Source organism: Myotis yumanensis, unplaced genomic scaffold (assembly GCF_028538775.1).
Source record: "Myotis yumanensis isolate MYYU_CA2020_CCGP unplaced genomic scaffold, mMyoYum1.0.hap1 SCAF_2, whole genome shotgun sequence".
Classification (NCBI taxonomy): domain Eukaryota; kingdom Metazoa; phylum Chordata; class Mammalia; order Chiroptera; family Vespertilionidae; genus Myotis; species Myotis yumanensis.
The window spans coordinates 213587911-213614194 of NW_027223753.1; the positions used below are offsets into that span (position 1 = coordinate 213587911).

The 26284-nt window shown below is 49.5% G+C and overlaps 2 protein-coding genes across 3 annotated transcripts in view; one reads left to right on the plus strand and one right to left on the minus strand.

Annotated features, from left to right (window-relative positions):
• Positions 1–21998, plus strand: part of HLCS (holocarboxylase synthetase) — a 157817-nt gene extending 135819 nt beyond the window's left edge. Inside the window, exons 7-11 of one of the 2 annotated variants that reach the window (XM_070407214.1) lie at positions 12190–12257; positions 13928–14088; positions 15296–15410; positions 16984–17197; positions 18611–21995. In XM_070407214.1, coding sequence (XP_070263315.1) covers positions 12190–12257; positions 13928–14088; positions 15296–15410; positions 16984–17197; positions 18611–18782 — 730 coding nt within the window. In that variant the 3' untranslated portion in view covers positions 18783–21995. Of the gene's footprint in view, positions 1–12189; positions 12258–13927; positions 14089–15295; positions 15411–16983; positions 17198–18610 lie in introns of both variants that reach the window. The other variant, XM_070407213.1, reaches the window with a different exon arrangement.
• The window catches only part of SIM2 (SIM bHLH transcription factor 2), a 43395-nt gene continuing 38892 nt past the window's right edge, over positions 21782–26284 (minus strand). Inside the window, exon 11 of the mRNA XM_070407215.1 lies at positions 21782–25010. Coding sequence (XP_070263316.1) covers positions 24586–25010 — 425 coding nt within the window. The 3' untranslated portion in view covers positions 21782–24585. The remainder of the gene's footprint in view (positions 25011–26284) is intronic.

Here is a 26284-nt window from a genome sequence, read left to right on the forward strand (position 1 = left end):
CGTTTAGCAGTAGGTCCAGAGGGGTGTCAGTCCCCACGTTCTGCTGGAGAGTCCACCGGGGTCCCTCTGGTGACACAGGATGGCTGTGCTGCGCCGTTTGGCTCCGTGTACACCGTGCCCAGCCCAGCTGCACCGTGAACCAGCACACGCAGGTGGTGGTGACCTTTGCCCTCCCCCCCTCTCGCCAGGCGTGTGCGTCCCTCATTTCTCGGGTTCTGCGGGTGCTTCTCCAAACACGGAGCTTGTGTGCAGAAGGGGCGGGTGCACAGCTCAGCTGCAGGAAGACGACTGCCATCTCCAGGAGACGCCACGCTCTATCTTTCCTGGGGAGTCACTGGGCAGCTTAACTAGAGGCTTCAGGGAGTGGACCGAATCTAGCAAAATGGAAATGGAAGAAACATACGATCAGACTAGAGCCAACCAGAGGGATGACAAACAAAGGAGACATCTCCCTGACCACCCTCCCTGGCCACCCTCTGGGTGATGGGCCAGGGCACAGACAGCTTCCAGCCTGGTGTCAACACAGGTGGGCTAGGCATTTATCGGCCAGGAGACAACCACCACATTCACATAGCACTTGGTAGCTTTGTCAGGGTTTTCACAGGTCGTCTCTAAAAAAAAAATTTAATATATTTCTTTATTGATTTCAGAAAGAGGAAGGGAGAGGGAGAGAGAGATAGAAACATCACTGGTGAGAGAGAATCATTGATCGGCTGCCTCCTGCACACACCCCACTGGGGATTGAGCCCGCAACCCCGGCATGTGCCCTTGACTGGAATCGAACCTGGGACCCTTCAGTCTGCAGGCTGACATTCCTTCCACTGAGCCAAACTGGCTAGGGCTCACAGGTCTTTTCTGTCTTCCACGCCATCATGTGATGTTGGATGGGAAATGAGGTGATTCCTCTTTTTCCAGAATCTTCTGTGGCAGAGGACCTCCGACAAGAGTGCACTGGTCTGGAATGTGGGAGCCGCCTCCTCTCCTGGGAGAGGCTCTGCTGTGGAGTCTCTGTCCCTCCGGCACATCAGAGGGAAGAGCTGACGTTAACTCGGTGCCCACGGCGTGCCAGTGCTCTGCTCAGGGCATCCACGCACAGTGACACATTCACTGCTCATGATGCCCAGGGGGTAAGAGGTGGGGCCTAGTTTCATCTACAAGAAGCTTGGGGCTCAGCATAGGCTGGGGACCCTCGGGGCCCCCAGCGAAGTGCCTGGCTGGTTTTTCTGTGAGCCCCTCACTCTGGGGGCAGTGCCTGCTGATGGTGACGGTGCTGGCTGGAGGGCCACACTCCCTGGAGACTGGCACTGACTCGCCAGCTCCCCGTAGGATTAAGGAAGTGCTCCTCCCACCGGGGCCCTGGGGGACGCTGAATCACACGGACTAGAGTGAAAGTGACAGTGTCCCAGGCGGACACACACCGCCAACCGAAAAACCTGAGCAGTCCCTGCTCCCGGGGTTTGTTCAGTACTGCCTGGCTCTGGGCCGAATGCAGTGCTGTGTGTAGCTGAACTTATTGACAAAGGGAGCGTCCTTCCACCGCGTCCCGGTCTTTAAATGCAGGGTAGGGCCTGCTGTGCCTCAGCCTCACGTGGAGGGAGCTGCCCCCCGAACTCCGACCCGTCGTTGCCCGGAGCCTGCAGTGGCCCCTGGGCTTTGTGTTGTTAGTCACCCTTCTGTCCGCGTCTTTCCTCCTTGTTTGTTCACGTTCAGCGAGGATGTAACTTTCCTTAGAACTTGTTTGCATTCTCCCCTGTAGCTGACATGGCATTTCAATGAATAGGAATCCAGTGTATAAATGTTTGTTACTAAGAACTACCCCCCCACCCCCATGACTTGCTCTATCATTGTTTGAGATGGTTCAGGATGCCTTTAAAATGTTTTTAAAAAGAAAAATGAAACAAAGAAAACCCAAGGAAAAGATTTATGTATTTGGTTGGGGGAGGGAGAAATTAAACTTCTCATAATAGTTTTTAAATTAAATTTTGTACTCGTCTAAATCCCTTCCTTCTCCACCCCTTCCTCTGATATTCCCTCCCTCATTAAAACAGGATTTCGATGGTATTCACAGGGAAGCTGATTTACTGGAATAAAGAGGTTCTTTAAGTTTTAAGTTTTGGAACATTCCCCGTGTGTCTGAACCGGGCTCAGATTTTACTGGCATTTTGTTGGCAGAGCAGCCTTTGGAGCCTGTCCTTATTTGAGCGTGTTTCCTGACACCTTTGGCGGTATGGTACTATGTTTTTTAGATTTAAAACAAAATTTAAACAGAAAAGCATATATAAACATATACAGAAGATTGATTATAAAATGTCAAGCAAAATAAAAGGCAATAAAAACTCTCAAAAATTAACAAATGGAAGAACTTTCTTTTTAAAGGGGCAGGAAAAGGCAGGATGAAGACAAAGATCCCAGGAGAGAAATGTTTCAGGAAACCCCAAGGAAAGCCCCCTTTTCATCTGTGCTGAAGGTCATCTCCACGCACAAGTGTCCTGTTGAAATAGGGCACGTGGGCGGTGACTGCAGTCACCAGGGCCACAAGAGCATCCACCTGAGATGGAGGGGAAGCTTACGGAGGTGAAGGCAGGGTGGCAGGACCCTACAGAGGTTGGAGGCGCCTCTAAGACCAGCCACAGAGGGGATCTCCCCCTTCCCATCCTGGGCCTGGAGGGGCCAGAGAGGAAATAGTGCTTCCCAGAGCCCTGGAGAATGAGAGGGTAGAGACGAGTCCAGCGTTGGGAGATCCACTGAGCCCTAAAGCCAGCGTCTCCCTTAATGGAGACATCGTGAGCATTTCCACAAAGACCAGGCGCAAGGCCAGGATGCCCACTCCACCTCTATTGCACATCCTCCCAGAGATACCAGCCCTTGCAAGTAGACTAGAGAAGTCAGTTAGAGGCACACACATTGAAATAGAAGTCAAACCGCCTCCATCTGCAGCGATATGGTAGTGTGCCCAGGGAGAATGAAGTGAAACAAAAGAACTCGGGAAGGGAGCAGGATGCATGTCCTGCCAGCACCGAGCCCACCAAAGGCCACCCCCAGGGGGCAGCAGGGCAGGCAGAAAATGGAGTTGGGAAGGGGTGATTGGAAAATGACCATTTGAACGAAAATCTGTGAGAGAATTGGATTCTGAACCAGGTTTAGTCATGGGGGCCATAAACCCAGCATATCGTGGAGCCAAGCCCTGCGTGAAAGAAAGGCCCCTTGTCCCACTGAGTGAAGAGTTAAGCTGGTGCTAAGCTTTCTGGTCCAACAGGCTCTGGCAGGCTGCTGATCTCCGGCAGGGCGGGGCCGAGGAGGGCTCGGAGCAGCTCTGAGGTGTGCGCCATGCGGGGCAGCAGGAAGGGTGACATCCAGGGCAGCGAGCTGGTGAAAGAAGCCATGGTTTTGAGGCCAGCTGGCAGGCAGGACATTCTTCCTCATAATTACCCATGAGTGGCGCGGCACTGGGTAGAAAACGGGCCCAGTGAGGGCCTGAGTGGTGGGGTGGGGCTCCCCTTTCTAGAGGAAGAAATTCATTACCTTCACGTTGCTTTGTCTGCCCTGCATTTCAGCAGCCTCTTAGCTCTACAGGGAAGGAAACTGCTTACCGTAGTACTTTATGCAAATTGGGTGAGGAAAGTTGGGTGTCTTTGAAGCAAAAGCATGTAGAGAGCAGGGAAAACTTGGGCAAAAAGACCCAGCTAATGAACTTGGGTGCAAGTGTGCTGTCTAATTTTAAAAACTTAAGATGACTCTATTTCAGTTCTTAAAAATGCAAAAACCCCATCTTGATTTTATTCTTTGGGCCTATATTTTCATAACTTTCCAGAAAACATATAATCTGCAGAACCATCAAACTTACACAACTAGAAAAATGCATTTTAGCCGAAACCGGTTTGGCTCAGTGGATAGAGCGTCGGCCTGCGGACTGAAAGGTCCCAGGTTCGATTCCGGTCAAGGGCATGTACCTGGGTTGCGGGCACATCCCCAGTGGGAGATGTGCGGGAGGCAGCTGGTCGATGTTTCTCTCTCATCGATGTTTCTAACTCTCTATCTCTCTCCCTTCCTCTCTGTAAAAAATCAAAATATATTTTTAAAAAAATGCATTTTAAGAGATTGGTGGCATGTCTGCCTTCACATTTTGCTTTGATAAGAGATTCTTTGATAGTGACTCAGGGAGTGGGCCTCAGAGCCAGGCAACGCTGGGTACCTGTGCTGGGACCTCACCAGGCTCTGTGGCCCCACTTTCTCATCAGTAAAATGAGACCACATGGCAGTGGCCTTCACAAGAGTCGTCAGTGCGTTTCAGTGAGAAAATCGCTCATACCGAGGGCCGGAACATGGCTGGATGCTCAGTAAACGGAACCATTTGGGTTATATGAGTCCAAAACCTTGCGGTGCTTTCTGAGTACCTGGAGATCCATCCTTTGCTTGTACTTGAAGATCCATGGTTTATCAATCAATTAATTAGTTCACAAGGCCTTGGAGAAATCTTAAAGTGGGTGTTGGCTAGTGTACTTGTCATATAGTCAAGAGTGGGGTGTGTGTGTGTGTCAGAGAGAGGGAGGGAGAGGGATGCTAGAAAAACATTTTATAAAATTCAACATTTTGATAAATACATTTAAAAAATGGGAATTAATGGGTATTTTCTTAATAAGATTGTGTATGTGTCCTAAAGATAACGTCCTATTTTGTGGGAAAACCCTGAAATAAGGGATCTATTAAGATCAGAAGCAAGGCAAGGATGCCCACTATCTCCACTTCCACTTCACATTGCTCTGAAGAGATTAGCCAATCCAAGGAGATAAGAGGAGTCAGCTACAGGCATGATTGAAAAGGGAGAGAAACTTGATCCATTTGCAGATGATCTGATGGTATGCCTGGGAAACATTAGCGAATCAATGATCCTCTCATTGATTAGTAAGGGAGCATGATATAAAATTAGCATATTAATCAATAGTCTCCATATACACATATAATAACCAGCAAAGGCTATTACGGTATGCATTTACAATAGCAACAAATAAGATAAAATACCTAAGAATGAATTTAACAAAAAATGTGCAAAATTTTACAGGAGATAACTTTAAAACGTGTCTAAAAGACACAAAAGTTAACTTGAACAAATATAAGACGGCCCTTGTTCATAGATGGGACAACTCTACATCACAAGGATGTCGAGCGTAACCTGGCAGGTAACTCATGAATTTAATACATTTGTAACAAAGTATCATTAAGTGTTGTTGTTTTTTACCATTAACCTAGACAAGTAGATGCTAAAGTTCATTTGGAAAAATAAACACGTAAGAAGAGCCAGGAAGACAATGAAAAGTAAAAGCCATGAGGTGGTACTAGCCTTGCTAGATTTTAAAGCCTCTGTCATTACAACAGTGTGGTACTGGCACATGAATAAATGAGACCAGCAGAAAGGAATAGAAAGTCCAGAAACAGACCTGAGCGCATATAGAAATTTAGTGCATAATAAAGATGGCATTCAAATTCCTATCCCAAAGGCAGACTCTTTAGCAAATGGCCCTGGGACAATTTGATAGACATTTGGGGAAACCAGATCCCTACCTTTCACCATACATAAGAGTAAACACCAAATGGGCCAGGATCCACATTTAAAAAGTGAAGCCCTGTAAGGCCTGGAAACCAGTGGATGGATTCCCGTATCACATGGGCCTGGGGAAAGGCCATGAGGACTCAGAAACAAGGGGCAGTTAAAAAAGAGACTGATACACTTGACTACAGAAACATAAAAAATAAATTTTGTATGGTACAAAACACCGTAAATAATCAAAAGATAAACTACGAACTGGAAGGAAATATTGGTAAGATAACACAGATTAGAGCCCTGATAGTACCTAAATATAAGGAGCTGTTAAAAATAGGTAAAAGACATGAATAGGTTATTCACATTATACACACACACACTACATACCTTAAACATTTGAAAACCTCACATACAAGAGAAAGGCAAAGTACAACTACACTGAAATACCATTTCTCACATATCAAATTGGCAAAAGATAAAAAGTATGACATCACCCTGTGTTGCCAAGGCTCTGTGGAAAACGTATGCTATCCACGCTGGTTCATTAGTAATGGAGGGGTCTGGCAATATCTAACAAAGCTACGTATGCATTTTCCTTCTGACTCAGCATTCCACTTTTAGAATTCACCCTGGAGAGACACCATCAACAATACAGAAATACATGTGAACAAGGGATTCATTGTCCTGGCATTTTGGACACCACCTAAATGCTGATACAGATACATCGGGAGGAGTTGAATAGCTATGCTACATGCACACAATGGGTTACCACTCAGCTGTAGAAAAGAATGAGGAAGACTCTATTAACTTAGAGTAAGTTATAGTTTCCAGGTTACAGTAAGTGGAGGAGGTGGGACAACACAAAAAGCAAAGAAGTATCTCCAACTGGTAACTTTCTCTGAGGAAGAAAGGCAGATAAGAAAACACACATGTGTCTGTTCGTTTGTGCAGAAAGAAACATGGGAGGAATAACCAGCAACTAGTGAGATTAGCTGAGTTGTTACTACGGAGAGTAGAGGAAAGGGAGATCTAGGTGGAAGGGGTGGGTGGGGACCTGCCACTCCTCGGAGTGTGCTTTTCTGTACAGTTCTGACCCTTGGACCGAGTTAAAAATAGAAGAGAAACAAGGTGGGAGCGGAGACCCTCTAATGGAAGACAGAAGTACACTTAAGCCTAACCTTAATTCACATGAATAGCATAGCCACACTAAAGTGAAAGGAAAAGGAACTTCTAAGCATAATATTTACCATAGCCCCTCAGGCTAGAGACAAAAAGAACTGTGCATAAATAGTGAACCCTAGTTAGTAAGTTTGTTTTTCACAGTAGCATGGGTCAGCAGTTCTGAAACCACTCTCTGTGTATTACAGTGTTGAGCAAATAAGTAAATACATTTGAGATAATGTGAGCCAGATTTCTCAGCATTGGAGAAGGAAGTACCGATATAGAAAGGAGATAGAGTGAACCTCATGCTGGATTGTAATTGGAGTTTTCAGTGAACTCACGGAGTTTAAGGTAGATGGATGGGTCTATGGAAGGGCGGGAGGGAGATGAAAAACACACTCACTTTTTAGCTATTTCCCGGCACTCAGATTTGTTTTATAAATATCACTCTCCACGAAATGGAGCCAAACCTCCTTGCATAAATGGCTGATTCCAGGGCTGGGGCTGAGAAAGTGCAAACGGAGCCTGGAACCTCTTATGCCAGGAAGTAAGGAAATGGGGAAGGTGGCAGGGCCCTCTCAGGAGGAAGCAGCCAGCTTGAAGCAGCGTCCGCTGGCCGAATCTAGGGCAGTTGAGCTTCCAATTGAATAATGATCATAAAGATACACCCTATTGAGTGAGAATTCCCAGGTCCATTCTGACATAAATAAATAAGTAGAAGGGTAAATAAGTGGGGAGAAGGAAAAGTGCTCACAGTAGTGTCCCGCAAGCAAATACGAAATAGGTGATGGCATCAGAAAACTACGGTTTGTCAGTCATCAAATAAATAATCGAGTCAAGCAAGACTCATCCATAGATACAAAACTAGTAGATTAAGTTCTATGAGGAACATATTTATCTTTCCAGAAGTATTTCTTAATTACAAGGGAAAAACAGGAACTTCACAGTGCAAAAACCTGGCACACAGCACCTTAACCAGGTGGGGCAAAGCCCCTCACTAACATGAGGTGTTCATTATAGGGAAACTGAGGGGGGATGGATGGGGTATGGGAAGAGAACTCTACATTCTGCTGGTTTTCTATAAAATTAAACCTCAACAAAGCTTAGTAATTTTTTTAAATGCTGTATTGTGACACATGAACATATATGAAATGGGAATTTCTGTGTCTACGTAGTTCCCCTGAGCACCGCCGCCCTTGCTCATTTACATATTATCTGCAGCTGCTTTGGGGCTGGGGCCTCAGGGTTGGATGTTTGCAGCAGAGGCCATATGGCTCACAAAGACGAAAATGGGATGCCGGCCGCTGTGTGCAAGTCGTCTCCCAGCCCAGAGGCATCTGCCCAGGGACTGCACCGGGACTCAGCCTGCCATCTCTGCACAGGCCACGTGCTCCACCAGGCATCCGTGCAAGGGACAGGCGTGGCAGCACGTATGTCGTGTGAGCTACGGAGGGTGCGTGCAGGGAGCCCGTAACAGCTCGGCAGCTGCTGGCCTTGGCATTGTGAGTCTGATCTCTGGGAAAGGAGATGACTCACCAGCTAGTGAGCTGGCGGATGCGTGCATAACCTACTTGAAGGAAGGTTGGGTTTACGTAACTCTTTTATAGCACATTCCCTGGTTATAAAGTGAATGTACTCCAAGTGTAGGAATATTGGGAAAGTCAGAAAAGTATGAAGAAGAAAATGAAAGCCACTTGAAATCCTACCACCCAGAGATGACATAGAACAACACAAAAGATGTTGAACTCGTAACAGAATTGTGCCTCCAGGTCCTGGAGATGACGGCGCTAGCATGTGCCCTGGATTCTTCCATCAGCGCACCTGGGACACAGAGCCCGCGTAAATGGGACCTTGCTGCTGCTGCTAAGCCTTTCTTTTTAGTTATTAACGTAGCAAGAATGTCCATAGCTGTGTCAACAACATCATTGTACTACCTCAAGTAAGGAATTTTTCCAATTGTCAGAAATGTATTTTGTAAAATATACCGATGCATGTTTTTTTAATGGGAAACATGTCCAAAAGAATATATACTTTTAGTAAGAAGAGGAGATGGTATCAGTGGGTAGCTCCGGAAGGTAAAGACAGGATGATATGATGATTTGAATGTCTTCGTTATGTTCTGTGTAATCTCCGGGTGGTAAATTTTCAAAAAGGACTTCTATGGATGGCTTATTTTTTGCTTTGTACTTATCCATAGTTTTCAAATAATTATACTCCTTAAAATGACCGCAGCTGATATTTTGTTATATTTCCTAATATCTTAAGAAGTTTATTTTAAACGTCATGGAAGTCATGCTGTGTATAGCATCTCCACCGGTGAAGGGACTCTCACACGTGGGGCCGCTGCGATTCTTTTTGGCTCCTCTATCTCGGACTGTTGGCACCATTTCTGACTTTCCACAATGTATGCTGTGATGAGTAGCTGTGCCCCCAAATTCTTCTTTCTCCCTCTGAATGCTTCTGAGGCTTCCATCTTAGACGCACAGTCACCGCGTCTGAAGACATAACATTTTTAAAGCTCTCATTGCATAAGAAAAGACTGGCTTGAAGCATTTCTGCTCGTTAATTACTGTCAGATAAGCTCTTACTCATTGGTTATAATAAAAGGGGCTACAGATAACTGACTGACTTAGTTATTTTTAAAGCAGCTCTTTAGTCCTGTCTTACAAGTGTTTTTGAAGTTAATTAGATGTTATGTCTGAACATAAAAATCATGCTTTCCCCCCAAAACTTTTCAAAATAATTTTAAAGGTAGCTAATCATGTTAAAGAAAATTTTAAAAATAAAGAAAAGAGTTTTACCAAATCTCACTCCTTCCCTTTCTATGAATCTTACATGGTTGGAATAAAAGTATATGTAGTTTTGTGTCCTGCTTCTGTAATTTAACATTCTATTGCGTGCGTCTGTTGTTGTCACAGCCTCATAATTGTGATTTTTAATGACTACAAATAATTCCACTGACTTCATATATGACTTCATATAACATAACCATTCCCTGGCTGGATGCTTAGGCTTTTACACATTTTTACTTGTAGCACTGTGGTGAGTGTGGACTATTTCCTTGGCTCAAAACCCCAAAGTGGATTGACCGGCCCTGAATTTAAATTTTTATTCCTTCAGAATTTTCACTAATTCGTACTAGCCTGTCTTCTAGGTTACTCTTAGTTTTGAAGTTTCATTCCAACGACCTCATGAAATTCATATGTTCCCATTGGCAGAGCATCCAGTAGGTGCTGTGTCCTTAGGAATCTAAGTGGCCAGGACACTGCCCTGTTTGCAGGGGGACTTTTATGGGCCGGGATGTGTCAGACATCGGAACACTTTCCTTGCAGGCCTGGTTGGCACTCCGGTGAATGCACTCGGCTGCCACTCACACAGCCTTTTACTCCATAGCCTTTGCCAACAGGAAAGAAACCATCCAGAGGCAAGGCGGTAATCATTATGGAGCCCCTCCTTTTTTCCTTTTCTGTTTCCTTTTGTGAGAACATCAAGTCGGGATGGAAATGCATTACGGTGCCTCCTTGCCGCTAAAGCAGACTCCAGCGACTTCATTTGGAGAGATGCACAAGTTACCGGGTCCATAAATGCTCCTTTGTTGCCTGTGGCCGTGCGGTTTGGCCCCCAGAGTTATCTCAGATGCACAAATAAATCCGGCGGCCTCCAGTTGTCTCCGGTTCAGTGTTGCCTCCTTCCCCGCTTGTCTCCCTCCTCGCAGTTTCCTCTTGGCCTTCAGCACACAGACCCGTCTTCTCATCAATATGCCCTGTTAACTGCTGCCAAGCCTCCAGCAGCTCAGTGCATATGTTCCCTTAATCATTTCTCTTTGTTCTAGAAGTCTGTGTTTGGTTTCTGAATACCCGCCTGCCCCCAGTTCCACCAGCACCGTCGTTGGCTATAGCGCATGGCTGTTTAGGTCTGTTTAAAGAACATCCTAGATTGCCTGGCATGGAGGGCGCCCGCAGTCTGTGCACAAGGTGCTAAATCACCCCTCCCCTCCCCGAGAGCCCGGCCCTGCCTTGCCCAGGTGAGGGACGGCAGGGCCCTCTGGGGCACAGAGGAGCCTGGAAGACCATCTCCCTCCCTGCAGGGACAAAGCTCCCTTCTCAGGCCTTTCTGCTGGCCCAACACAAGAAAAGGACGCTTTCTTGTCTAGGCACCGTGCATCTCAATGGGCTATTCATGGCGTCCAAGAGAAATACCTCTGGAGCTGTATTTCATGGGAGATGGAAGGGGCCTGGGCTGTGGGCGGCGGGCGGCCTGCTTGCTGGGAATGCCCTGTGCCTGGGGCCCGGCCCGCCCCCTACCCGACGCCCCCTACCCCACTGGCCGGGCTCTTTCAGCAAGTACAGGGGTCTCTGGGCTCCTCCTCCCTGAGGCCTGCACACACGGGGCACAGCTCTGCGAGCCAGGGGCGCACGGAGGCACAGGGTTGTTTTTCTCTGCTCTGAAGTGTTCTCCTCTTCCCATTTGTCACGTTCCACTCGTTCCTGGAGCCCACAGGAGAGGAGGAAGAGCTACTCCAAGCGTGGGCTTTCTTCAGCCCTTTCTCCTCGGCCAGGGGCGCTGTGGAACCCTGTAACTATTATGAGAAACTTTGTTTATACAAAATACCATCTCTCCCCCCTCTGTGCCCTGGCCTCTTCCCCCCTCCAAAAAGTAGTTCAAAGAGGCCCCAGCAGCGGCCCTGACAAGTGGGAAAACCTGATCTTTGCTTTGTTTATGAAATCCTCCCATGAACTGTACCGGCGCAGAACCTGGTCAGCCGCTCCTGGGGGTGAGAGAACGCCGTCCTAGCCGGGGCCAGCGCATGGAGGACATAGTTGGGAGGAAATTCGTAGAATGAGGGCTTTTCCCCTCTTGCCTTTTCAGAAAAAAAGGGACTTGCCCCGTTTGCTGGAGATACAGTGCACTTTCCTACCTATCCCCTGAAGGGAAGTTTGTGTTCTTTTAAGTGAAACCAGTTTAAAAGCAGAACTCAAGCCGAAAGTGATCCAAGGTTCTCCCTTGTTCTCAGAAGGTGTAGATTTATTTACTATAGTTAAAACATAATTAGTTCTCAGGGGAGAGTGTATCTTTTAAACGGCTTTATTGCCACCATATTGGTTTTCTGAATAATCAGAAACTTCTGTTATGATTATGTTCTAGGGTTCAAACAGAAACACACTGTAAGTAGGAACAAATGTCAGGAATTGTTAGTTGTCACTCGAAGAGGGGACAGCACATCAGAAAGGACTCGATGGGATATTCCAAAGAACTACAGTCTGACAGCGTCTTACACGGGGGCGCAGCTCAGCTCAGGCGGTACGCACGCCCGCCTCCTCAGTCTTCCGGAGGCTGGGAATGGGGTGCAGCCCAGGAAAGCCGGAGGGTGGCCTTCCCTACCCACACTTTCACACACGAGTGTAAACAGTGTCCCCATCGTGTCTGCGCCGGAGGATCTCCTGCCCGCGCCCCTGTTCTGGCTGACCAGTCTTTCCCACCATTTGCAGGTTGATGTTTGAGATGCCGCAGGAAATGGGTTTGATAGCCATCGCAGTCCGCCAAACACAGGGCAAAGGTCAGTCATCTTTTGTTATCGTTGGTGGTGTGTCTGTTTTCTAAAACCGGTGACGCTCGTGGCCAGGAGAGCCCACTGATTGAGGGTGCTGATCCTCAAGGTGACTCCACTTAGAAGTCATTTGTTTTCACCCCTCCCGCCCCCGCCCCCCCTGCAGTGGAATGGGGGAGGGTGGTTGATCAGAAGATTGAGCCCGAGTAGAATTAAAGCATTCTCTCAGACGGAGATGTTTAGTAACCACCTGACATCTGCTTGTGATGGCTCTAACATCTTGTGAATTCTCCCTTCTGACACGTTCTGGGCATTGCAGCTTGTGACTCATCACAGTGCTGTAGGGACGTTCTTTTCCTGAGGGGCCGTCTGTGTCTATACTGAGTGTCGCACGGAGGGCCTTGCATCTGCCAGCCCCTGCCCCAGCTGACACTGGAATGTGCATGGAGCCTCGCCCGTTCACCAAGTGCCCACGGAGAAGCAGAGGGCTGCGCCGAGCTTCCCCACCTGTGCCCCGCGGAGGCCGGAGCCCGAATCCTCCCAGAGCTCATGGTGTCTGGCCGAGAGCAGACTCGCGTTCAGTGTCATGCAGGAGGCACCAGCCCGGCCAGCGCCAGGCTGACCCACATGTGCTTTTAACCCTCAGGCTCTCGTGCCTTTCTCAGAAGGAGCAAAGAAATAAGGAATCAGTTTCTGTTTCTTTCTCTTGAACATTTCTCAATCCTCACCCGAGGATATGTTTTTATTGATTTTTAGAGAGAGACAGACAGACGAGAGAAACATGGATCGGTTGCCTCCTGTGTGTGCCCCAACTGGGGATCGAACCTGAAACCTTGGTGTGCGGACGACACTTCAGCCAACTGAGCCCCCAGGCCACGGCTTAAACATTGCTTTAGAACATAAAGAGAAAAACATTTCATTTTACTAAAAGCCATGGCACTCGGTATGGTGGTTTTTAAAAAGATGGAAAAACTTTGATTAGCTATACCTCCCATATTTTTCTCCTGACTTATGTTTTAAGAAAAATAACTCAGACAGTTAACATCAGGGATCACCTTTTAAGTTCAGCTTCTTTTTTTAAAATAACAGTGAGATAAAATTCACGTGCCACCCAGTTCTCCCGTGTAAAGCTTCCAGCTCTGTGGGTTTTAATACAGTCACAGGATTATGTGACCCTCACCATGGTAGGAATCAGTTCTAAAGAGGGGCCTCCCCTGCCCCGGCACAGACCCAGGGCCTCCCCTGCATGAACATAGACCAGGGCCTCCCCTGCATGAACATAGACCAGGGCCTCCCCTGCCCCGGCATAGACCCAGGGCCTCCCCTGCATGAACATAGACCAGGGCCTCCCCTGGGTGATATAGATGCGGCCCAGTCCTGTCTCTTGCCGGCATGGCCGTATGGTGAGAGTTTAGACTGTGAGTGATGTTCTGACACGGGAAGACTTTGAATCATCAAAGCACAGATGACGTGCTCACAGAGGCAGAACAGTCTGCTAATTACTGGAGCTTGTTCAGCAGCAGAGCTTCAGGTCTGGGGCAGCTCCTCTGGTTGAGTTAACCCCAGAGCACCCAGCGCCTTCCCCAGCCCAGTTGTGTTCAAGGGACGGCCTTCCTGTGCGGCTCTGAGTCTGTTCATGTGGCGAAGTGGCCAGTTTCCCGGTGGGGCCTGTCTTCCAGGACGAGGAGGGAATGCGTGGCTGAGCCCCGAGGGATGCGCGCTTTCCACGCTGCTGGTCTCCGTCCCACTGAGGTCCCCGCTGGGACAGAGGATCCCGTTCGTCCAGCACCTGATGTCCCTGGCTGTGGTGGAGGCGGTCCGGTCCATCCCCGGGTACCAGGTATGTGCGGCTGCCTCACCTGGGCGTCCCCACCCTGTGTGCAGGTGCCGGCACGGTGTGTGTGCAGCATGTGTTTGCGTGACGGCTGCATGTAGAACCTTGGCCTGCTCTTTGCCACTTTGGCAGCAGCGTCCCTGGAGTTTGTAGCTGCTTTAGGCGCCAGGATGGGCTTCTCCGCGGGGCCCCCTCTGTGCTGTTGTCAAATAGCCACAGCCTGGGAAGGACGAGACTTGTTTTTATTGAAGCACGTTGGACTGGAGGGCTGTTTGTATTTCTGGTGAAAGGCTTATTTTATAGGCCAGAAAATCCCTCTCATTTCCCACCCTCTCCCCGGCCTGTGCTCAGAAGGGCAGCTGGGGCTGCAGTTGCGCAGGCTCGGCGTGCGGTTTGTCTGGGACGCTGCCCCAGCCGAGGGGACAGATGTGCCCGCTCCATCCTTCTGTTGGGGCTTTGGTGTCAGTGACTAAGAAGACAAGGAAAAGGGGGCGAGTACCACAGTGACTACAAGCCGTATCTCCGGTACCTGCCCACCTGTCAGGGAGAATTCCATGTGGCCATAAAAAAAGGGGTGTCCCCTGCCTTCTCCCCACCTGCAGCTCTTACTTACGTCAGGCTAGACACGTTCATGGGATTAATTCCTGAGGCACGGTGCTGAGCGCGTGGCTCTCAGAGGAGGCTGGTCCCCGTGCCCGAGCTGCAGGCTCGCCCTCACAGTCACCGTGAGCAGGACCTGGGTACGCGTCAGGCCACCACGGTATGGGGTAGCCCAGGGCCATCTTTCTCGCATGGGCTCCTTGACCCCTGAGAGCCTTATTCTCTCCTCACCCACCGAACCCCCCCCCCCCTCCTCCGCCGCCTGCATGTAGCACATGATAGCTGCTCCATGGTGGTTGATGCTGAGATAATGAACTGCACTCACCAATAGGCATCTTCAGAAAGTGTTTTTTATGATGATAAACAGTGATGGGGGAGGGAAGAATGATGCAGTTAATGCCAAATATGTCCTTGGGTCTCTCTCCTTGTAGCCCTGAGAGGTGATCTAACACTGGCTTGTCCCAAAGGAGTGGTTGTCATTCTGAAAAAGAAGAGGGGCGAGGCCCCTGGTTCCTGCTTCCCAGGGTGCTCTGTTCCTCTCCCTTTTAGCTGGAGGCCTCAGCAGGCCCCTGGAGTCTGTGACGCCTTCGTTAACATGCAGACTTCCCTTTAGGACATCAACCTTCGGGTGAAGTGGCCCAACGACATTTACTACAGTGACCTCATGAAGCTTGGCGGAGTTCTGGTTAACTCGACGCTTGTGGGAGAAACATTTTATATTCTTATTGGTAAGTTTTTAAAGCCTTTCCCCCAGCATTTGGCTCTGTTGGAGGAATGAATTATCATACGAATTACTTTTTTCTTTGAGTCCTGTATTACAGAATGTAATACGTGTGCAAAATAGGCAGATTAGTTGAAAGTGCTTCGAGGGGTTTATTAGCTTTCCTGTCTATGGCCATGGAAACCAAATTGGTATCATGTCAAATGCATTTTCCTACACCTTCCTACACTCCTGCTTCTTGTTGAATTAGAAATGGTGAAAGTACTAGTAAACCATAGTGAGATATCACCTCACACCTGTTAGCATGGCTTGTATCAAAAAGACAAGAAATGACAAGTGTTGGTGAGGATGTGGAGAAAAAGGAATTCTTGTGCCCTGTTGGTGGGAATGCAAATTGATGAAGCCACTATGGAGCTGAAGTTCCTCAAAAATTAAAAATAGATCTAGCATATGACCCAGAATTTTCGGCATCGTGTACACTGAATTCCATGCCTACACTCTATAAGTGCTTCAAGGATTGTGTGCAGAGCTAAATGAACGAACCAACAAACCCCTGCAGAATCTGCTCTGTTGTTGGAGTTACTTTTGTTTTCTAGATGTAAATGATATTGCTAATAGGCACATATTTTAAAAATACAAGCTGAGGCCAATCAACCCTTCACTGCACTGAGAACGGATCAGAACATTGACCGAAGGACAGCGCTAGTGTAAACGTCATTGTTCTGTGTGAGGAGTGTGTGGGGTGTGTTCTCAGAGGCCCTGAGAACACGGTTGTCTTACTGCTAGTCTTGCAGTGTTTCACGGCTGATTGAGGGCCCCTATGAGGTTGATTCAGGGCCCTGCTGAACACGTGGGTTCAGCTTCTCTGAAGGCTGGTGGCTCCCGGAGAGAGGGCGGTGTGAGTAACAGCAGAGAGAAGCCTATTTAGGCCCCGCTGCTAGTAACGCAGCCTTCTGAAGCCTGGCTTAGGCGGCCAGCAAAGAGCCACTGAGAAGGGGTTGGCCCCTCGCCAGCAGCTAAGCCTAGCACCGAAGACATCCAAGGATAAAGCATTAAAAGATCTGTTCTAGGGTTATTCCATCACCAGGCTTTGAAACCTCTGAATCCACAGTTTACTCCTTAAGACCTGAATAAAATTCTTTCTTTCAAGCATGTGTTCTGTTACTCAAGTAGGAAAAGAAATAAGAGCTTGTCGGTGCTGAGCCGCAGGTCTAGGCTGGACCACACGAGGTACCGTTTCAGAAGCAACGCTGAGAAGTTTTGTCCCCGCCCCCCCCCCCCCGGCTTCTGTTTAACTGAATCCGAAGTGGCTGGCTTCTTTCCGTCTTATTGCCAGGAACGTGGGGATGGTCCTGGCTGGATGAGGGCAATGAAGGAAGAATGGAAAGAAAGAAGGGCTCAAATATAAGTGTCCTTCAGTGAGTGGGCAGCAAAGTACACACGGATGAGGACAGGGAGGCAGGAAGCTGACAGTGAACGCTGTCCCTCCTTCCAGACGTTGGGACGTTGACAGGAACAGGTGATGCCATCAGCAGGTTGAGCTGTGCATGTTTTTCAGTTGTTTGTTTGTTTCTGACCAGGCTGTGGATTTAACGTGACGAACAGTAACCCCACCATATGCATCAACGACCTCATCACAGAATACAATAAGAAGCAGGGGGCCGACCTGGCGCCCTTGAGAGCTGATTGTCTCATCGCCAGAACGGTGACGGTGCTGGAGAGCCTGATTGACACGTTTCAGGACGCGGGGCCCAGTGGGGTTCTCCCCCTTTATTACAAGTACTGGGCACACAGGTCAGTGCCGGGGCCTCTTCGTTCCTTATGAAGCCAGTAGGTCAGTCTCGTCAACTGAGAAACTGAGCCCCCGACGGCCTAGTTTCTGATGGAGAAACCTGGTGGACACGGCCTCGCCTGGACAGCGCCGCCAGTCCCAGGCCGGCTGGCCTCCCGGGCCTCCCGGGGATGCGCTGGGAGGGACCCCATCACTGAGAGGTTTCCTGCCGGCATGTTTAAGCTGAATCTAATTGTGAGGAAACAGACAAATGTAAATTGTGGAACATTCTAGATAACAATGGTTTTCAAAGTGAGCTTCCCCAGGCTGTGGGAACTTGGGAGGAATACCGGTTCTTGAGTCTCCCTGACAACCTCCTACATCAGAAACCCCAAGGCTGGGCCCAGCTTTGTGCTCTGCCAAAGGCTCCAGGGGATTCTCAGGCCCCTGGAGTTTGAGAAGCCTGATGTGCGCCCACAGGCCTCTGCCTTCCCAGCGCCAGTGCCTTAGGCAGGCAGGTGGGCGCTTTCTGAGAGTAAAACGCACGGCAGTGAAGTGCAACATGTGCTGCATAACTAGATGCTGCTGGGAGGAAGTAACCACAGAGGACGCTGGGAGATTCGAGCTTGCGGTGTGTTAGGTCATGTTAGTGCAGCACAGTTAGTTTCCAAGGGAGAGAGTGCTGGTAGGTTCTGCAGGGCCGCATTCTCATTCATAGGCAACACATGATGAAGCATCTAAGTGTCATGATATTGCAACTTACTTTAAATGTCAGCCCCAAAAAGTGTGTGTGTGTGATCAGTTGATATGAATTTAAGTAAAGGGAGAGTATGAGATCCACTGTATTATTTTTTCAACTTTTCTATAAGTTTGAAATTCTTAAAAAAAAAAATGTTGAGGGAGGGGAATTCTGTACTTTTAAAACTTAAAATTGTATACATTCGGAAAATATGTAAAAGACAGAGAACTTTTCAGCTCAGCTTCTTTTCCCGTAATCTCGGCCAAAGCACATAGAGCTTGCCCAGTGTTCGTAAAAGTGCTCGAGTGGGAGGAAGGGGAAGATCAGCGCTCCTGCCCTGGCCGGTGCTCAGTTGGTTAGGGCGTCATCCCGATATGGCAAGGTTGTGGGTTCAATCTCAGGTCAGGGCCATACAAGAATCGACCAGTGAACGCATAAATAGGTGGAACAACAAACCTCTCTCTCTAAATTCAATAAATAAATTTTAAAAAATAAAAAGGGAAGCAATTCCTAACTCCCTGTTGGACTTGCGCACACCCTGGTCATCGAAACAGCTCACGCGGACTGTGAGTCAGAGCGCAGACAAAGCATCTAACCTCGCCTGGCCCAGCCCCGCACCCCACGCCCCTTCCTGTCAGGGATCAGGACAGTCAGCCGCGGCCCATTCCCGTGACCTCTCCCTGTGCTTTGTTCTCAGTGCCCAGCGAGTCCGCCTGGGGAGCGCCGAGGGGCCAGAGGTGTGGATCGTCGGCCTGGATGACTCCGGGTTCCTCCAGGTTCACCAGGAGGGTGGCCAGGTGGTGACTGTGCATCCGGACGGCAACTCCTTCGACATGCTCCGCAACCTTATCGTCCCCAAGCAGCGGTAGTGCCGTGGGAAGGCGGCCGGGGGCGCGCAGAGCGGGCCTGGCGCTGGGACCACTCAGGACTGGCCCCGGGCATGGCCACCGCAGCAAGCATTCCAGTTCGGGCCTGCTCTTTCCTTGCCCACAGATCTAGAACGCTAGCTTAGAGGTGTGGGCGAACGTCCTCTCCCTCCAGTTAACCTGTTAGTCCTTGAATTTTGTTCTGTCAGTTATTTCCTCGGGTGTTGGGAGAAGATCTGGGGGGAGGGTTGCCGCGAGGAAAAGGTTAGTTCAGGTAAAGCCCTACCAAAGGTGTGACATTGTCCCCCCTCTTGGGCCTGGACATGTGTTTATTGCAACCCCCCAAATATTTTTACCTGGAAACCACAATGGAATAATTCAAACCTTTCCCAGCGGTGGAGACCTTTACCCCTCGACTATTAAAAGGCAAATCAAAGACAGCTCTGGGCTGCGCGTTGGCAGGCGGAGGTGTGGCAGCTGTTTACAGCCCCGGGCGGCTTCCTGCGGGGCAGACTGGCACTCCGGAGGCTGGCGTCGTCGTTACTTTTGTGTTAATGAAGAGATGAGAAGGTCAGCGTTCCTCTCGGCCTGGCGGTTCGAGGTCCAATGGCAGGGTCTGGCGGCCACAGAGGCGCGTCAGCTGGGCCGGCTGCGATGATCGTGCAGAGGAAATTGGTTAATTACTCTGATTGGTTTCTGAGCTCTCCTTTCAGAGCTTTAATTTCACTGCATATTCTGAAGTGATGGGATCAGGGTCAGGGCCCTTCAGGGCTGATGAGGCCTTGCCCAGATGGGGGTGCGCCCGGGCTGACACTGGGGATGGAGGCTCGCGCTCACAGGGAGGCCTGGGAGGCTTGGAGCCCGTGGAGGCGGCTTTGGAACGTTCTAGTGAGACTGCTCACAGGACACAGAAGCACGTGGCCTGGTATTTGTCAATCATTATTTTTTGCCCCTTCTGATATTGACAAGAAAGAAAATGTGATTGATTTGGAATGCCATCATTTAAGGTTGTGTGTGTGTATGTGTGAGTGCACTCTTTAAACTATCTTCAAAATCTGATATACTAAGTCTCCACCGAAGAACAAAAGAAAGGAAGCCTTTTGATATCCATTGCTGTTTCCAGATGTACTCCACGCTTTTTCCATGTAACCGCTATCTCTGTTGAATGTGTGAATCATGCACATTACTTTTCAGCCTTAAAAGGCCGATTTTTGCCCACTTTTCTCTCTTCCTGCCAGTCCCAAGTGAAATTAGCGGAAAGAAAACTGATGGCGCGCTCAGCTTTGAACAGAACCGCCTGATTGTGCAGCCAGCACCATCTTCCCCGCCCTCAGCCAGGCACGGGCGGCCCCGCAGGAAGGGAGCAAAAGAACGTTCAGTACACCCGCCCAATGTGTGTTTTTTGGAAACGTAACTTTTTAAAAAGAACTTCAAAAGTAATTTTTGCAGCTAAGACTTCAATTAGAATTATCCCCCGCCCCCCCAAAAGGTCACTCGCTTCTGAATGCCCAAGTCTTCTTTTGGAGTTAGTCCCAAGTGCAAATAGAAGTTCACCCCACCCCAGCGCTACAAGACGGACTCGCCCTTGAGAGGAGTCTGCAAAGCATCACCAAGAAGAGCGATCTCGGGCGCATTCATCGCAGACTTGGTAACAGAAGGCAGGTCATCTCTCAGAGCCGCCGTCATTACTTGCCCGTTTCTTTGGGGGGTTATTTAATGAAAAACATGCTATGTTTTGTTTTAAGCCGAAGTTCTATTCTGGACAGCTCTGCTTTGGGGGAAAATGTTATCATTTAATTTCCTTTCTGTAAATTAAAACTAATGAAGTGTGGCCATGTCGGAGCAGAGGGAGCTGCGGGCGGCGCTGCCTGCGTGTGCGAGACTGCGCTTACTCGTGCCCCGTCCCGTGTCTTCAGGGAGACAGAATGGACTTGAAGCAGATGCTGAGCTTTTCCTAAAGCCGATTCTGCCTCAGATGAACCAAAGACTTTTTGAAATTCTGCTTTGCATAGAGCAGCTGCATACAGACATTTCCTTAGAGCTGTCAGCACCAGAGAAACCCCCCCTCCTCCATGTGGGGTGACCATGCACCCGGCAGTCTCATCCCAAGGAGCTTTTCAAGTCTTAACAGAAACTACGTGGTCTTCAGTCTCTGAAACAGGACACTGAACTCAGGGTTGGTGTGTGCGTTTAGGACATGGAGTGGTCCCCCAGTGTGGAGGCTGCGCTTGAGCATCTGACAGGTTATGGGCAAGGCAGGACTTCACTCTGAGCTTAAAGCAGATTTGGGGGACACTTTTAGAAGTGCCTGCTAACATAGGATCTGCCAGAGCTGGGCTTCCTGTGGCCCACGGAGCAGGGGGTGAGGAAAACCACTACTGGAGGATTTCAGGAGCCGGCCGGGCAGAGCCTGGCTGCATGCACAGGGCGTGGGCTAAGTGGGAAGGATTTGTGTCTGGTGTGAAACAGTCCTGGGGTTCATGGCTGTGGTACCCTCACTTGTGACCAGACAGAGAGGTAGATGCACAGGCCCATGTTGGGTAGCACACCCCGCCTCCACATACACCCCAGAGTCTGAAAACCTGGAGAAGCCAGCCTCACCCAGCAGATTGAGAATGCAATGAGACATTTTAGGCTGACAGTCTGTAGACCTGTTTGCTGCTAACAGGCAGAAAACGGAGAATCTTTATTCCTGGGTAATTGCTATGCATACTCAAAATAAAAGGAAGTGGCGACCTTTGCATTTTTAGCTTTTCAAAGAATCGTGTCTGAGAAGTAATTACTTTAAGCCGATGCCTATAAAACACAAGTCTACCAAAATAAACTGTAAGACTTTCTACACAGTTTGAGCTCCTTGTTATTTCTTACCACAAGTTTCATTTTTAAAAACAGACAACTACTTTTGGTTACAGTATTTTTATTCATATTTAAACATTTTTACAAAATAAATAGTTTTACAAGGTAAGGAATATGTATGTATTTCTAAGTATTAAGAAGCCGGTGCTTTTTTAAGACGTATTTTTGACAAATGTATTGTGTCATACAAAAGAGAATTCTTATTCCAAAGAAAGTAAGTTAGCAAAACCCAAAAATAAAACAAAAGAATAAATGTTTGAGATGAAAAATAAATTTAATAAAACAACTTAATGTAAGTTTTTAAATTTAAAATAAATTGAATGTAACAACAAATTAAAGAACATATTTTGTTCTTGTAGAATTTTTTCTTGTATTTTTTCTTACTGCTTGATCTGTCTTGCCAGTTTTAAGATTTAACCTTATAGATCATACTTAAGTTTAGGATCAGCTTGAATAATGCATTTTTAGATCAGGGCTATGATTCACTAACCATTTTAAGCTACTGCAATTTTCCAGCATTTATTTGAAAATGTTTTTATTCCATTTTATCTGTGGCAGTCTACCTTAACTGTCTTCCAGTTACCATAAATTACAACTTCAGATAGACATTATACAGGAGTCATTGACCAGAGGGTCCAAGGGAGGAAGACAGGGCTGTGGGACTTAAAAGGACGGGGGCGAGGGGGGGACATGTGGAGGCAGAAAATACAGGCTCTTGCAGATCTCTGAGTGGCCCTGCTTCCCACCCCGCTCACTTCTCTGCAAAGGTATGAATGGAATGGCTTTTCTAGAAAGGACTTCCGTGAACATAAAGGAATTCCTTTCCCTGGGAGGCCCTGTGGAGGCCCCGTCAGTCTTGAGCTGGGCTTATTTCTCAAATCCATTCGATCTGGCATTTCTATTAAGTTAGGACCCACTACAATTTGTGTGTGGTGGTGGGGGGCGCTATTTATTAAAATGCTTCCTCTTCCCCTGCCAGCCCCTCACAGAAATCAAGAAGTGATATCCCCAGCTTAAATGTGCAGCCTCTCAAAGATGGAGGTAACACTATTAGGTTGCCATAGTAACTGCTTCTGTTAAGTTTGCACTGAGCTGCTGACTGCCTCCTGCCAACTTGCCTAGGAATCTTACTTCACGTAAGATGTTTAGACAAGGAAGTCTTCTCAAGTACATACACACTCTTTGTCAAGCCCGTTGGTGTTATCATTTGTAAATCGTTAACAGTCCTCTTTCTTCACGGTGACCTTTGATCTTAAACTGCCCCCAAAGCCTTTGTGGTTTGTTTCTTAATAAATATGGCCCCCAATGGCTAGTAACAAAGTCGATGCAAAAGCATTTTGCTGTGCTTTATTGAAAAACGTCAGGTGACGCACCTGCTCATCACACCTCCACCTTCTGGGAATCACGGTTTCATTATGAGCCTCGTGAGCACAACAGTAACCCCTCGGGCTTGTTTTATGTGCACGCACTCGCAAAGGGCTGCTTGCTAATGAGGTACGGCCAAGTGCAGGCAGGCAGGGCGCACGTCCATCCTTGTAACCCAGCCCCTGGGTAACAACAGGTGCTCCTCAACTTGCAAACTTCATCTCAGACCACACGCTGCCCGGAGGAGGCAGGTCCTCACAGTGACACTTGGTTGGCAACAGGTTTCACATTTTCTCAAACAAAGGAGCGCTTTGGTTCTAGGACAATGAGTTAGAGACACTGGTGGCAAGCCCTTCCCTCAGGTGGGTTTTCCCGAAAGTAAACCATTTTTGAAAAATCAACACGGAGTGTTCATGGTGTGGAGCAAAATGACAGATGGCGGATCAAGGCATTGAGCTATGACACAACTTTTAAATGGTGAAACCTTGAAGCAAAACTATAAAAATGGAAGTAAACACTGCTGGTGCTTTATGAGAGGTTTCTGTTGGCCTGTAACAGTCACGACATGTTCACCTGGAGCTTTGCTACATAGAAAATGCTGCAGACTGTGCACATCATTTTCATGACATGCCTGGAGCGCGTTTTCTCCCGCGAGGCGCAGCCCACTGGCCATGTCCCATGTTGCACATGCAGTTGAACTCACCAGCGCTGGCAGCAGGCACGGCCTCGGGAACTGCAGGGCCAGAGGGGTTCTGCCTTGTAACCCTGCCTGACAAGGGTAGCCAATCGCATTGGGCGCCTACGTCACCCACGTGTCCATCTCCTAAACTCTCTGGCTGTGTGCATCCTTTTTGCATTTAATGCTTAATATTCTGAAGGTGCTGCTCTTGGTGTTACCCAGAGCTCAGAGGAAGGAAGAGCCTGTGGATGTACTTGAGAAGCACGCTGGCCACCTTGGTCTCAGCTTGTAGGCTTTTTGTATTAAAGAGTTAAAACAACGTTTCATGAAACTCATGCATGACTCTTAACGAGAATTGTCTATTCATGGGACTTGGGATAATCTGCTTCTGGATTTAAACTTCTGAAAGGGCTCCGAATGCAGGAAGCCCGCCCCCAGCCCCACCCCGCATATCTGACCACATCAGGGTACGCTCCTCCCTAAGGTGGAGGGCACTGGCGAAGCCAAAACTCCTCCAATCCCATAGTGGGCGGTGCGCACCCCGGGCAGGCAGGGCGCGCGAGCCTGATCTCAAAATAAGGACACCAGGTGGCCCCAAACACGGGGTAGTTTGAGGTCACTCGTGGGGCTCTGCCCTTTAGGAAAACCCGGCTCTTGGAGGACCACGGTCGGGCAGTCGCTCCTCGGGCGGGGTCAGTCCTCTCTCTCCGCCGGCCTTCATGGCATCTACGGTAAAAATCTAACAGCCGGCGGCGGGGTGCTAGTAAAATAGTCGTCTCTGTATAAATTAATTTAAATCGTGCATATACAGCTCGCCCCTCTGACCTCAGCTGGACGCTAGGACGCCGGGGCCAAGGCGGCCCGGCCTATGGCTTCTGGCTGCGGAGGCCCCAGGAGCCGGCCGGGTCACCTGCCGTGGGTGATGATGACCGAGGCGCCCAGGTAGTGCGGCAGGGGCGCGGCGGGCGGCGCGGCGGCGGCGGGGCCCGGGGGCCGGGGCCGGTGCGCCGAGGCCGCCGCCTCCGGGGCGTGGGGGCCGCAGGCCAGGGCGGGCGGGGCGGGCGCAGCGCCCCCCAGCGGCCCGCGCCGGGCCAGCACGCGGTGGTAGTTGAGCAGCACGAAGGGCAGCTGCGCGGGCGCGGGGGGCTCGGGGGCCGGCGCGCAGCACTCGGGCGCCGCGCGGGCCAGCGCCAGGCGCGCCCCCTCCCGCGGGGCCGGGCGGGCGGCCTTGGCCGGGCCGGGCGCGGGCTCCTCGCGGTAGTGGCCGCAGCTCGGGAAGCTTGGCGGCGGCGGCGCGGTGTCCTCGCCGAACCTGCGCGCGGGGGCGGGCGCTGCGGGGACAGGCGACAGGTTAGACATCCTGGAGGGGAAAGCAGGCCCGATGCCTAAGGCGCCTCCTCCGCCCCTCGCCACCCGCGCTCAACCCGCAGTCCCTGCGCCCGGTGCCTCCCGGCCGCGTCATCCAGTCGTAAGATGCGATTTGCAATGTTCCGGTGGCCGCATTAAGGCGTGGAGAGAAGCAGGTGAAATGACTAATGCTTAATTCAATACAACATAGCCCGAGTATTTCACGGTGCGATCGAACTTTAAAAGCATGCTTTGTGCCCTGGCCGGTTTGGCTCAGTGGATAGAGCCTCGGTCTTCGGACCAAAAGGTCCCGGGTTCGATTCCGGTCAAGGGCACGTCCCTCCATTACAGGCCCTGGTCAGGGCACGTGCAGGAGGCAACCAATCCATGTGACGATGTTTCTCTCTGCCTTTCCCTCTCTCTTCCACTCGCTCTAAAAATCAATGGGAAAATTATCCCTGGGTGAGGATTAAAAAATAAAAATAAAAGTATTTCTTATTCCTGTGTTTGAGCGAGGTCAGTCGCCCCACCTTTCTGGCTGATCCCTCAGTGGGGACAGGAGTGGAATCTCCCTGCTCCCTTCAGGGATGTCATGATTAAAATAATAACCACCTCCCCTAAGCAGATGCTTGCCACCAACTGGCTCCTCCTGCCTTCTACCTTAGGGCCACCTTTGTCTCTCTTTAATGTGAAAACACCAGGAAGTTGACCACAAATTGCCCGAAATTAGCACCTCCGGGCCATGTGTTACACCAAGTGCGTGATAAATGAGGTGGTTATTAACCTCTCACTTTCAAAATAGCCATTTAAAAACCCAAGCCCCGCTGTCTCACTGGCGACGCCCACGCACACAGGAGAAGCAATTCTTTCAGTCACTCAGGTGGACAACGTTTTCAGCTGTTGCCGAAGCCCTTGGTTCTGTCTGTCTTTCCTTGGAGGCCCCAGGACCCTTGGTTATCTGAGGGCCCAGCTGGAACTGGGGATCCACATCTGAGAAGCCTGCGACAGGCCCAGGTCACAGGCAGGGCTGCACTGCCCCCGCGGCTGGGAGTTTTTTCTTAAATCGGTTACTTCTGAAAAACACATCCTGGGCATCTCTGAGGTTCGAGTTCTCCCAGGCCCTTCACAGCCTGGAACGAGGGTCAGGGCACAGGCTGAGAGCTGCGCAAGCAGCAGGAGGAGGACCGAGCCCTACCTGCCTCCAGAGGGGACGGTGGGGCCCAGCCAGCGTGGCTCAGTGGTTGAGCATCGACCTATG